At 31.4% G+C, this 12,915-nt stretch overlaps 2 protein-coding genes across 3 annotated transcripts in view; one reads left to right on the top strand and one right to left on the bottom strand.

The window, feature by feature from the left end:
* Nucleotides 1–12,915, top strand: part of LOC140450155 (sensory neuron membrane protein 2-like) — a 383,672-nt gene that overhangs the window by 255,554 nt on the left and 115,203 nt on the right. The gene's annotated exons all lie outside the window — the stretch shown is intronic.
* Nucleotides 6,844–8,134, bottom strand: LOC140450156 (uncharacterized). The gene has a single exon (XM_072543603.1). It carries the CDS (start codon nt 7,986–7,988, stop codon nt 7,266–7,268), a length of 723 nt encoding a protein of 240 aa, XP_072399704.1. The 5' UTR covers nt 7,989–8,134; the 3' UTR covers nt 6,844–7,265.

Here is a 12,915-nt window from a genome sequence, read left to right on the forward strand (position 1 = left end):
AGTGGCAATCAAGTACCACTTATCATAACATTTAAACAAATCAACCCCCAGTTTTTGCCACGGCCTTTGTACAGTATTGTCTTTATGAAATGTTTCTCTATGATTTACTCTGTGTTCAACACATTGGGGACAATGTGTGACTAGGTTAATAATCTGAGATGACAAACCCAGCCACCAAACACTCTGTTTGGCACGATCTCGACATTTTACAATTCCCATATGGCCTGTATGAATAAATTCCAACACCTTGAGTTGAAGACTCTTAGGAATGATTATGCGAGACCCTTTTAAAAATAATTGTTCCGAATAGGAAATTTCATATCTATATTGATAGTATGGCAACAATTCAAATGGCAATTTAGATCTTTCAGGCCAAGAAGACAAAGAATATTCTTTTAGTTTTTTACAAATATATTCATTTTCTTGTTCTGTTTTTATTAAATTCAAAAAATAATCTTTAATTGGTAAATTATGAATATTTGTCTGCACATATGCTGCAGTTTCTGCAGTTAGTTCTTTATTAGCTAACGTATCTGTTTGTAAAGGGGCCCGACTTAAAGTATCTGCTACAATTAAATTTTTTCCCGGCGTGTAGATTACAGTATACTTGTATCGCATTAAGCGCATTCGAAATCTTTGCAAACGTGGCGTTAACTCATCTAAATTTTTAGTTTGCAGAATTTGTAGTAAAGGTTTATGGTCTGTTTCAAAAATTAGGTTAGGAACTCCTGAAATAAAATCGTAAAAATATTCTGCTGCCCAGGTAAGTGCAAGAGCTTCTTTCTCAATCTGAGCATATCGTGTTTCAGCTGAGTTCAGAAGCCTAGATGTAAAAGCCACTATTTCCCGAGTATGATCTACATTTTCTTGAAATAGACATGCACCTATACCAAAACAACTTGAGTCTGCACTAACAATTATGGTTTTATTAGCATCAAAAAACGCTAGATTTGGAGGGCTCTCTAACTTTTGTTTTAAAGTGCTGAAAGCTTTATCTTGTGCTGGACCCCACAAAAAGTTAATATATTTTTTTTAGTAAATGTGTTAATGGTTCAAGAATCTCAGATTTATTATGAATGTATTTTGCAGCAAAATTAATCATACCCAGCCATCTTGACAGCTCGGTCTTATTTTTTGGTTCAGGAAAATCACGGATAGCTTTAACCCTATCTGGATCAATTAATATCCCTTGCTCAGAGACCATATGACCCAAGTATTTGGCTGTTTTTGTTGCTATAGAGCATTTGTTTTTATTTAGTGTAATACCTTCCTTATGAAGTTTTGTTAGGACTGTGTTCAAAATATTGTCATGTTCCTCTATTGTCCTTGCATGAATAAGAATGTCATCTATATAGACAAAACAGCCTTCAATGCCAGTTAAGATTTTTGAAAATCTCATAGTAAAATACTCTGGGGCACAAGATATACCAAATGGAAGCCTTTTAAAGAAAAATCTGCCAAAAGGTGTTATAAAAGTTGTTAACAACTGACTTTCCTTATTCAATTTTATTTGGTAAAACCCACTTGTGGTATCCAATTTTGAGAAGAATTTAGACCCTTTCAACTGTGCTAGTGTATGAGATATTTTCCCGAGAGGAAAATGTGACCGTAACACGTTTTCATTAAGTTTAGTATAGTCACCACAAAGCCGTACACAATCTCCCTTGTCCACACAAACAATTGGGCTGACCCAAGAAGTAGGATCTTCAATGGGTTCAATTATCCCTAATTTTAGCAATCTATCAACTTCAATTCTTAATTTTGGTAACAGAGGTAAAGGAACAGTTCTGGGAACGCTCTGTACATAAGGTTTAGCATCTGGCTTAATTCTAATTGACATTTCTATTTTAAATTCACCTATATCACTAAAAATACCAGGAAATGTTTTAGCAACAGACTCTAAATTAAATTTTGAAAACATATTAGTACTCTTAGATTGATTACAATGAACAACATTGCAACTGATTTGATTTACCTGTTTAAGCTTACATTTAGAAAAATTTAGAACATTAAACCTAATGATTGACTCTCTGCTTAATATAGGTTGTCTCAACTTCCTAATACAATATATTGTTTCATCATTTGTAAAACCGTCATAAGTAAATTTTATATGTAGCTTACCCACTGTGTCCAATTTATGATCGTCCGCTGCACCAATTGCATCACATGCCACAATTTTACCCATATATTCTGGAGGTGATTTTTCATAGGGAAAACAGTTAACATCTGCTCCTGTATCCACAAAAAAGGTACCTTAAATTTGTCATCCAATAAGATGTCGACATACCAACGATCCTTCTTGTCTAGGTACACTTGGCCAATAAAGGAATCTGTATGTACCACTTGATTTACTGAATCCCTTCCTTCGTCGTCTGTACTACTGCTACTGTTGGACCTTGAACACTTAACAGCTCTGACAGCTTTCTTCCTGCACATCACACTCCAATGACCTCTACGTGAACAAGATCTGCCTTCAGAGAACTTGGCTGGACATTTTTCCCTATTTTTACATGTAGGTATGCCACAGTATCCACATCTGTAACCTTCCTTAACTTTCTCATAAGTTGTTTCTTGTTTAGCAAAACTCTTACCTTGATGTCTTTTATCACTACGCTCCCTGTAGTGCTGTTTAACTGCACTAACTGACTGCTCCTGTCTCAATTCTATTTTGACTATCTTGAAGTTCAGCTTTACGTGCTATTTGTATTGCCTTCTCTAGTGTCAAACCATCATTTAGTTGCATTCTTTCGCTCACCTTTTTATCAGCTATTCCGATAACAATCCTATCACGAATTAACTCATCTTTAAGAGCTCCATAGCTACAGTGCTCTGCAAGAGTATGTAGACTTGAAATAAAGTTTCCCACAGGTTCTCCTGGCCTTTGTACCCTTGAATTAAATTGAAATCTCTCAAAGATTGTATTTCTTCGGGGAATAAAATGATTGTCGAAAATCTGTATTACGTCTTGAAAGGATGCATTCTCCCCTGGTTGATTTTGAAGTAAAATATCTTCTGCTTCATTTCCCATTAAATACAACAAAAGGTCTAGTTTATCCTTGTCAGATTTTTGTCCAAATCCACTTACAGACATATATCTCTCTACTCTTTTCTTCCATTGGTGCCATGTCTGGGGCTGTGTAAAATCAAATTCGCTTGGAGCCGCAATGTTCGCAAACACTTCTTTATTTATTTGGATAGGTGCATCCATTTTAAGGATTTTAGGTCCCCTCTGATTTATAGGTTATGCATAAGATTTGCACTGCTGTCACGTTTGATCACTCTTTGCTTGTTTAATGTTAACAAAACAAAGCACCAGCTGCCACCATGTCGTGTTATCGAAGAGGGGTTACAAATAATAATCCTTACTTCACATAAACATCAGTTTATTCTCAACCCTAAAACGTACATCTATGCCCGAGCTTCGGCATCCTTCACATGACATGTCTAACCCCCGTCATCCGTGTTGTTTAACTCCGGCACCTATATCTTAAACTAGGCTAACAACACAGTGAATAAACCTGGTAAATTAGAAAGAGATGCAGCGACTGCTTTGCGTTATACAAATAGACTTATTGCAATAGCAATCAGTCTATTTGTATTTTATGTGTATGATTTTTATAGACCCGTAGATTGAGTGTACATAATTTAAAAATGCATTTTTTTTTTCGAAAAAAGTGTATAACTGTTTTGAGGGTGGCTGTAGGCCCAATTTTTTTATTTTGTGTATTATTATATTGAGAAAATCCCCCAAAACCCATAATAAAACAGTTTTTCGGATTTCTGAAGGTGGCGCACCATATGGAAGGTTTGTAAAAGCCTTAACTACGCGTGTGAATTTTTAGAAATTTTTAAATTAATTGCAACCCACTTAAAAAAATAAAAACGAAAAATTGACGTTTATGGGGTTAGGGTTGGTGGAAGGGGGGTAGCGGGCTAAATTTGCGCTGATCCTTATTTTTAATCACATAAAACTTACAAAAATGAAAAAAAATTGAATTATGAGAGTAATGGCTTTTTGTCTATCTCTTTGTGCACCGAATTTTAAGAAATAAATATTATTTTCTGGCTGACTAAACCACAATTAATTGTGATTGTATTTTAAATACAGTATTAAATGACATTGGGGAAGGAAATTATAATGGACGTTAATACAACGGCGATGATTCATTCATCATAGACAAACCAACAGACATACAGTAATCTGATAATCAACATAATGGTACATCCTGGAAATTTTATGGCGTCACCAGTGGCGTACGCTACGCAATACCAGAGGCTCAAGGAACAACCATGTTTTTCATTGATTTAAAGCTGATCTACAATAACAAAAACATACGATATCGAATTTCTTTGAATCAGAAACGCCAAATCAACAATTTCAATCAAAATTGAAATGCCAAAACCGAGAAGGGAAATACACTAGTATGCTAGATATAAAAAATGTGGACACACCAAAAACCACTGCCATCTAAGACCATGATGTGTTAAATGTACTGGTGAACATGGGACTAAGCAGTTCCCCAGGATGAAAAGATCAAACAATGTGAAATTTATCCTGTGCTAGGGCAACCACCTTGCCAATTACAAAGGTTGTCCTGTCCACAAGGATCTACTAACAAACAAATACCCTGACTCCGAGAAAAACTGAATGTTACTTGTTAACAGTAAGAAAACCCTATCAATCAAATCTCCACGGCTCGACAAATTACACGAACACTGTAAGAAGTACATAACAGAAAACCCTTAATAACATGCCATATCAAGAAGACCCACAGACATTAAACATTTTTTTTAACTTGCCATTTATTTATAATTTGTAATAAATACAATAAGTAAATTGTGTAATTATTTTACAAGTAACATGCAAGAAGTTGTCCCATAACAATTTCCTATTTATATTTTAACTTCAATAAAAATTATTTGTAAAATGAGATCTACACAAAAATATAAAAATAACTCAGTTTAGAAATCTTCTTGAAAGATCACTGGGAGTGTGTCACTTTAGTCTTCAACTTGGTAGTGGCCTCAGAGCATATTTTTAGGACTGAATATGTAATATGTAATAAACTGATTAGGTACATATCATGGTGTATTTGTAATGACACATAGGACTTTTAATTGAAACCTCTCCAAGATATCTACATTAGACATTGAAGTTCCTATGCTGAACCATTTTCGAGAAAAATCAATCTGTACTCATCATGTATTAATGTAGACATTTGCTTTGGCTAAAAAATTCATTTCTAATTGTGAAAGATGGCTATGGAAAATACACACAATAACTTTGAGATTAATAAAATTGTTATTTTGTTTATTTTTCATACCCATCTTTCACAATTAGAAATGAATTTTGTACTTAATTTACCATGTATTGATACATGAAAAAAACAAATTGATTTTTCATATGGACATCAGAAAAGATCATAGCTATTTTTATAAAAAATATGTTTGATGGTGTGTTAAAATGATGAAATTTTGAAAGACATAACAGTTAAGAATAAAAGTGTCCAATAATTCTCCTAAACAAGCCTCCTTATCACTGCAATTAAAAAACTATCTAAATCATTAGATATATTCCACTACACAAATATATAGAATGGTATCACTTAAAAATCAAGATTCATGACCTAAACTGATGTAAGCGTGCTATGCTTAAAAACCTCTAGCTCCATTAGAACACATTTTTCAAATTTTTCAATAAAATGCATTAAACATATATATATATATATATATATATATATATATATATATATATATATATATATATATATATATATATATATATATATATACAGTATACTCCCTCTATAACGAACACGGTTATGACGAGGTTTCGCTTATAACGAGGTATATTAGATGTCCCGTGAAATTTCTATTGAACTGTAACCCTCTATAGCGAGTCAAATTTGGTTATAACGAGGGAAAATAAGATCGAGAAATGTGTTTTTTTACGTTTTTGACCCGGCCGTGGTTATAAATAAATACCCTTTTTAACTGAACCGCAATAAACTTAACTGCCACCCGAAATAAACTTCTTTACAATAAATACAACTGATTCACATCTTTAGAAAATATGATAGATAGAATGATACTGGACAATTTAAAGCAATCAAAAATGACAGACTTCTTCCAATTGCAGAAGCAATAATTTATGTCATCCTTGAAAATACGCTTTATACAGATTTACAGAATACAGATTTTTTGTTTTAACGTATATCATTGACAATAAAAGTAAACAACTGTTTTTCAAAAACGCCATTCAAACAATATTTATTAGCATCTTATATTGCTCCGAATGGCTTCACTATAGGAAGTTATTGTTTTATATTGTTTTAAAAAACTACATATTCATATGTATGCACTGATTATTATTGTTGTCTGATATAACGAGATCGGCTTATAACGAGGTAATTAGTCTGTTATTTCAGTTCTCGTTATAGAAAGAGTCTACTGTATATATATATATATATATATATATATATATATATATATATATATATATATATATATATATATATATATATATATATATATAATTAGAAAATTTTTTAATTCCTGAATTTATCAGTCTTATAAAAAACACTTAATTATTCCTTAAATGTTTCAGCTATTTGCCATTTTCAATAAACGTAAATAAATAATTTCTTTTGGGGTTTGTTAATTATTTATTTCAAATTCTTTTGTTTTTGATTATTTTGTGTCTAAAAGTATATACTCTCAACATGAGCTATTCCCACATACTTAACTTTATTAAATTATTTTATTATACCCAATATGTTACCATTACTTGTATGATTTACTTCCCATACACTACTTTTGTAGCTTAAAAATCATATGAAGATTAAAAATAAATTTGGTTGTTGCTTGATACATCTATTCATCAAATGTTAAATGTAACATTAATCATAACTAAACTATCTGGTGTATATTTCAAAACAATAATTGAAGTTTATAAATATTTAGAAATTACCTAAATGTTTTCATTATTTTATTTGTAGCAGATTATTTCAAGTAACACCATGTATAACTTATTTTAATTAATTAATTTTATTCTATATAGCTATTTTGAATAATTCAAATCAGTCAGACTAAAAGTTAACAAATAAAAGGAAATTCTTTAAAGTTATTTCTTTATTTCAATACCTGCAGAAACATACACAAAATAGAAAACACCAAAACATTTTGCTTAACATAAAATATTCCAAATATTTGTGATTACAATAATAATATAAAATATATACTAAGTACATGAATAATTCTAAACATTACCAAAATTTTTTAAGATTTTCTACTAATGTTAAAGGTTTAACAGCTGAAGCATGTCTTTCCACAACATTTCCATTTTGATCAATTATAAATTTTGTAAAATTCCAAGCTATACTGCTGCCTTTTGGTCCACTTATCTTATTGGTTAAAAATTTCCATAAGGGATGTGCATTTTTACCATTCACATCAATTTTTTCAAATAAATCAAATTTTACATTTTTCTTCTCAGCAAATTCACATATCTTATCATTATTGCCAGGCTCTTGCTTACCAAATTGATTACAAGGGAAAGCCAGAATTCTTAACCCTTTGTCCTCAGAATGTTTATCAAAAATTTCAACAAACTGCTCATAATTGCTCTTAGTGTGTCCACACCTGGATGCAACATTCACAATAATGCACACATGGCCTTTGTACTTATCTAGAGACACTTCCTTTCCTTTAATATCATTTGCTTTAAACTGGTATATGGTTCCTGTCGTTTTCCCATCGGTATCCTCAGATTCTACTTCTTCATTACCTGCATCTTTTTCTTTTGTAGGTTTCTTTGATTCGGGTGCAACATCATTTTCATCGACAGCTTCCTTCCTTTTTTTTGGAACATCATTTACTTCCTGATCAGCGTTCCTTTTTGATACTTTGGTTTTAGTGTTTTTAGTATATTTTTTACCATTTTGCTCTGATTGTTTAGTTCCTGATGCACCACTTCTCGTTAATGCCATTTTATAGTAATTTAAGTTGATTGTGTATTTTTATTAATATTAAATTACACTGTTTGCCGTGTTTACATTAGTTTACCGGGCTTTTAAGATTATGTCTAACCTTACACTCTTCTTCTTTTTACTTATTTGTTTGTGTTATATCTTAAGCTTAAGATATAGGTCCTAGAGACACGGTTCGTAGACTTTACGGTTGCCTCTTCCGACTGGGGTGGGGATGCTTGAGTTACGTCACCAGAGTACACAAGAATACAAAACCCCAAGGTTAGTAGATATGTTAGTAACTTAACATCTACTAACCTTGACAAAACTCGACAGAACCCATTTATTCGCGGTTGAAACTGAATGTAGACGGCAGGTCGATTGCATTGTTGATTGGTTGAAGGGGAAGAATTACGTCACCAGAGTACAGTTTTGGGCTTAATGTTCATTGTTTAGGCGGAAGAGGCAACCGTAGTAAGTGTACGAACCGTGTCCTAAAGAGGCGTTTTTCACATTTGGTCCCAGTGAAGATAGCCTCAAATTAGCTGTCAATTAAGGTTCACAGAACGAATAATTGCGTTGGCAGTGTTGCCATGTCCTTACAATGTATATGTTATATGCTTCAAATACAGAGAGATAAAGATTTTAAATTTAAAATGTACATTTTTATTATATTATTTGATGGATTCTGCAATTTTATACCTTATAGAAAACATCAATTAATTATTATTTGTTTCGTTTGATATTAATTGCAATTATTAGAAAATTTTTTTGGCAATTGACCTTTGATAGGGCAATTAATTATTATTTGTTTCGTTTGATATTAATTGCAATTATTAGAAAATTTTTTTGGCAATTGCCCTTTGATAGAGTAAGTCAACTTTACACTACATGATTTATCATGTGATTTGTCATATGATTTGGTCATGTAGTGAAATTTACATGTTTACACTGTGTGATTTGTCATAAGCATTGTCATGCGGCTCGTCATAGTTTGTATCAGGAGAATAGGACGGTACCTATTCCGCATGATTAAATCATAGGATTTTCGGTAATAATACCTGTAATACCAACATATTTAAATATCACGCGTTAAGGCGGAGTCCCATGTATCCGATTTCCGACGACACGATGATCCGAAAGTATTCTCATTGATCATAATCGATTCAGAATATTTTAGCGCCGAATTTTATCCGAAATTTTTAACTACCTTCGGACATCGGATAAAGATGAAATTATTTTAACTTTTTCCGATAAAACGAATGTTTTGTAACCTAATTGTATTCCAATAGTTTAACATATGTACATTCAATTTATTGAACCATGAATCACATACCGGTAGGTGATTTGTGACATGAATTTTAATCGAAGAAGCTATGTTCGTAAAGTTAATAAAACGCTATTATTATGTCTACTTCTTTTAATTCTCAAAAAAAAACGTACAATTCGGCGAAGAAAATATTTGGTTCGTGAAATATTTAAGCAAAGAAAGTCACAAGGGACTTTTAATAATAATCTATTGCAGGAAATGAAGCTAAATGATAAAATGAATAATTGAAAGCAGAAGAATGGATTATTTCCAATGCGGAAATAATCCCTTTTGACGTTTTACCACGCAAAAGTGGTAAATGTGGCAATTACGAGACAAACGTCCAAACAATAAACAAAAAATTTATCATTGAGAGTTGACAGTTTATACGAATTTTCATATCCGACAATCGCAACCATGTGAGCTTCCAAATAGTAACTACGAAAACAGACGATTTTCGTATGTCGGAAATCGGATACATGGGACTCCGCCTTTATTCTTGTCAATTCAGCGACATTCCCTCACCGAGAGACAACATCCTTTATTTATTTATTTTTTGTTTGTTGCATTGATATTGAGCATATTGTCTAATCTGTGCTATTGTGTATTTTTCTTTGATTATTTATTTAGTTTATTTTATTCTTAGTTTAGTGTTTTATAGTCTTCTAAGTCATAATTTTAGTTTAGTTTCTTTATTAATTATTTTTAATTTGGTATAATATAAACACTAAATTTGATATACCCCGTCCACTATTTCTTCGTAAGAGCAACCTGCGAGCCCAAAGGCGTCTTATCTTTTGCTTCTTACTATTAGGTGTAAGCAGTCACAAAATAAAACAATCAGAATGCCCCCTCTCAGATGCCACCTTTGAAGTTTGTCAGCACGCGATCGTCATATTTTAAACGGAAACATAGACTCGAATCACGGTTTGTAGACTTACTATGGTTGCCTTTTGCGACTAACCAATGAACATTAAGCCCGAAATTACGTCACGATAGTACAGTAATTTGAATCGTAACATTGTTAATCGTCGTTTTTATGTCTTTGATGTGTGGAAAATAGTAAAGATAGTTATGAAATAAAGATGTCTAGTGGATTATAATACCTAATTATGGAAAACTGTTGATATATAGGCAGTTTGTTACATAAAATTAATCAGAACCGGTTGTTAACGTTTATCCAATGTTAATGCAGGATTTACGTAAATCTAGGACTTAAATCTCCATTTTACAATGAAAATTTGTCGCGTATACTGAATTTTCATTAATACTTGATTAACTATTGAATGAATTACCGAATTACATAACTATTTTTTTCCATTTTTTTTAATATCTTTCCTACACACTACAACCTGTGCCTGGCATTCTAAACATTCATTAACATTATTATTACGTTAATACACAATGAAATTTTAAAGTTTTAACCTACCTTATAAAAAGATACGAAGAAAATAGGTACTTGGTACAACTACAATAAATAACGTTTCTTCGATAATTCAAAATAAGTTTTTATAGAAAACAACACCAAAATTTTAAATACAAAAATATAAAGTAAACTGAGATATTTAAGAAACGATAAATAATAAAGCAAATAATAAACTGAAAGATAATTACCACGAACAAACTGTGATAATAAATGGGTTTTGTATTCTTGTGTACTCTGGTGACGTAACTCAAGCATCCCCACCCCAGTCGGAAGAGGCAACCGTAGTAAGTCTACGAACCGTGGACTCGAATTGAGAAATTTGTAACAAGCTACGACAGAACTGTAATTTAAATTTTTAATAATTTAGTACATTTGAAATAATTTAATCTATTCTTCAACTAAAAGTACGAATAAAATAGTGCATAGTATGTCTATAGTTGCCCTAAATAAATTAAACCTGGTTAATTTTTCTATACACACAAGATAAAATGTCACTAAACAGCACTGGTTCCGACTAAAACATGGCTGATTCCGTCTGCGCGAACGAGATGCGCGTACTTATTTTTTCAAGCAAAGTGGGCATTCTGATTGTTTATTATTCTGTGACGCAGTTGTTGCCGGCGTATTATTATTAAAAGCTAATGTAAGCAAAGGTTTATTGTCCATTATAATAGTTTAAAAATCTAATAGTTGTTACCTATACTGTGTCTAATATCTCTGATCATAAAAAAAATAAAAAATTAACAAAACCTCATTGTTACTCATATCATAAGCACAGAATAATAAACAATACTAATACACCGAATAATAAACAATTGTTATTTATTCTGTGTCATAAGTCATAACTTATTATACAGTGTAAACACGATTTTTTAAAACATCATAGAAACGAGGAATCATAAACTCGGTTCGCTATTCCCAGTCCGAACTGCCTAGTGAATTTAGTAATTATTTTTTTGCGAAGTTAGTTACTTTTTGACAGACTAAAAGTGGCTGGAAATTACTATACAACCAAGCACACGTACTCATAGCCAATATTAATAGTAAACAAACTAAATAGTAAATAAAGTAGAACTTTGCGAATTACCGATAATTAATATTTATTTATCTGCACCATATAATAAATAGTTATATTAAATTATAACAACTAAAATATATCTTTTAAATATATACTACCCAAAATTTTATGGGTTTAGTATACACTTCCACTATTTAGAATAATTCTTCTTTTTTTTTAAGAAAGAAGTCTGCAATAGTAGGATACTTGAGCTATTAATACTGAGAAGTAGGAATTGTTGTGTTGTAGGTTTCCGACAATGAATCTGTCCAAATATGCCCGAGCTAAGCGAATGGAGTATAACAAATCTCAATATCTAATATGATATTGTCATATGATAAATCATGTAGTGTAAAGTCGACTTTAGCGGATAGATTTGGCAATAGAGTCAGAACCCTCAAACCACCAGTTGCCAGATTGCAACAGATGTTTTTTTAACTTTATTATTTATACTAGCATTTTACTATTTACTTTTTTTTTTTGGTAATAGTTAAGTTTTTATAATATCTTTTTATAATAGCTTTTGATTGCGTATGTTTTATTTGTAATGTAAATTTCAATACTGCCAAACACCAATATTTCATTTTGTCAAATACATTTGAGGCTATCTTCACTGGGACTAAATGTGAAAAATGTCCGGACTTTATTATACGTCATTGGACGTATATTATATATTATATATTTATTATATATATATATATATATATATATATATATATATATACATATATATATATATATATATATATATATATATATATATATATATATATATATATATAAATGAAGGAGTACACTCCTTCCTGAATATTCTACCTTTTTCAATTCGAGTCGGTATGAAAGTGTCGATTTAAATGGTCCAATGTGCTGAAATCTACAACAGTAAATTCTCCCAATTTTTAAAATACGATTGTAGTGATTACATTTATTTAGTAGAATATTCAATTAGTAGTACAAAAACAAAACAGAATTACGAATTCTTTTATTCTCCTAAAACTATTATCAACCAGATTCACAGTCATAACCATTGTCGTCGCTATCCGCATTTGGATAGTATTACATCGTTGAGTGACTGACTCAATGTTCATGTTGCGGGATAGGTTAGGGAAATTTTTGTTACGAAAAGGAATGAAGATGTGAGTATCCGTTTAGGATC

Source organism: Diabrotica undecimpunctata, chromosome 9 (genome assembly GCF_040954645.1).
Source record: "Diabrotica undecimpunctata isolate CICGRU chromosome 9, icDiaUnde3, whole genome shotgun sequence".
NCBI classification, from domain to species: Eukaryota; Metazoa; Arthropoda; class Insecta; order Coleoptera; family Chrysomelidae; genus Diabrotica; species Diabrotica undecimpunctata.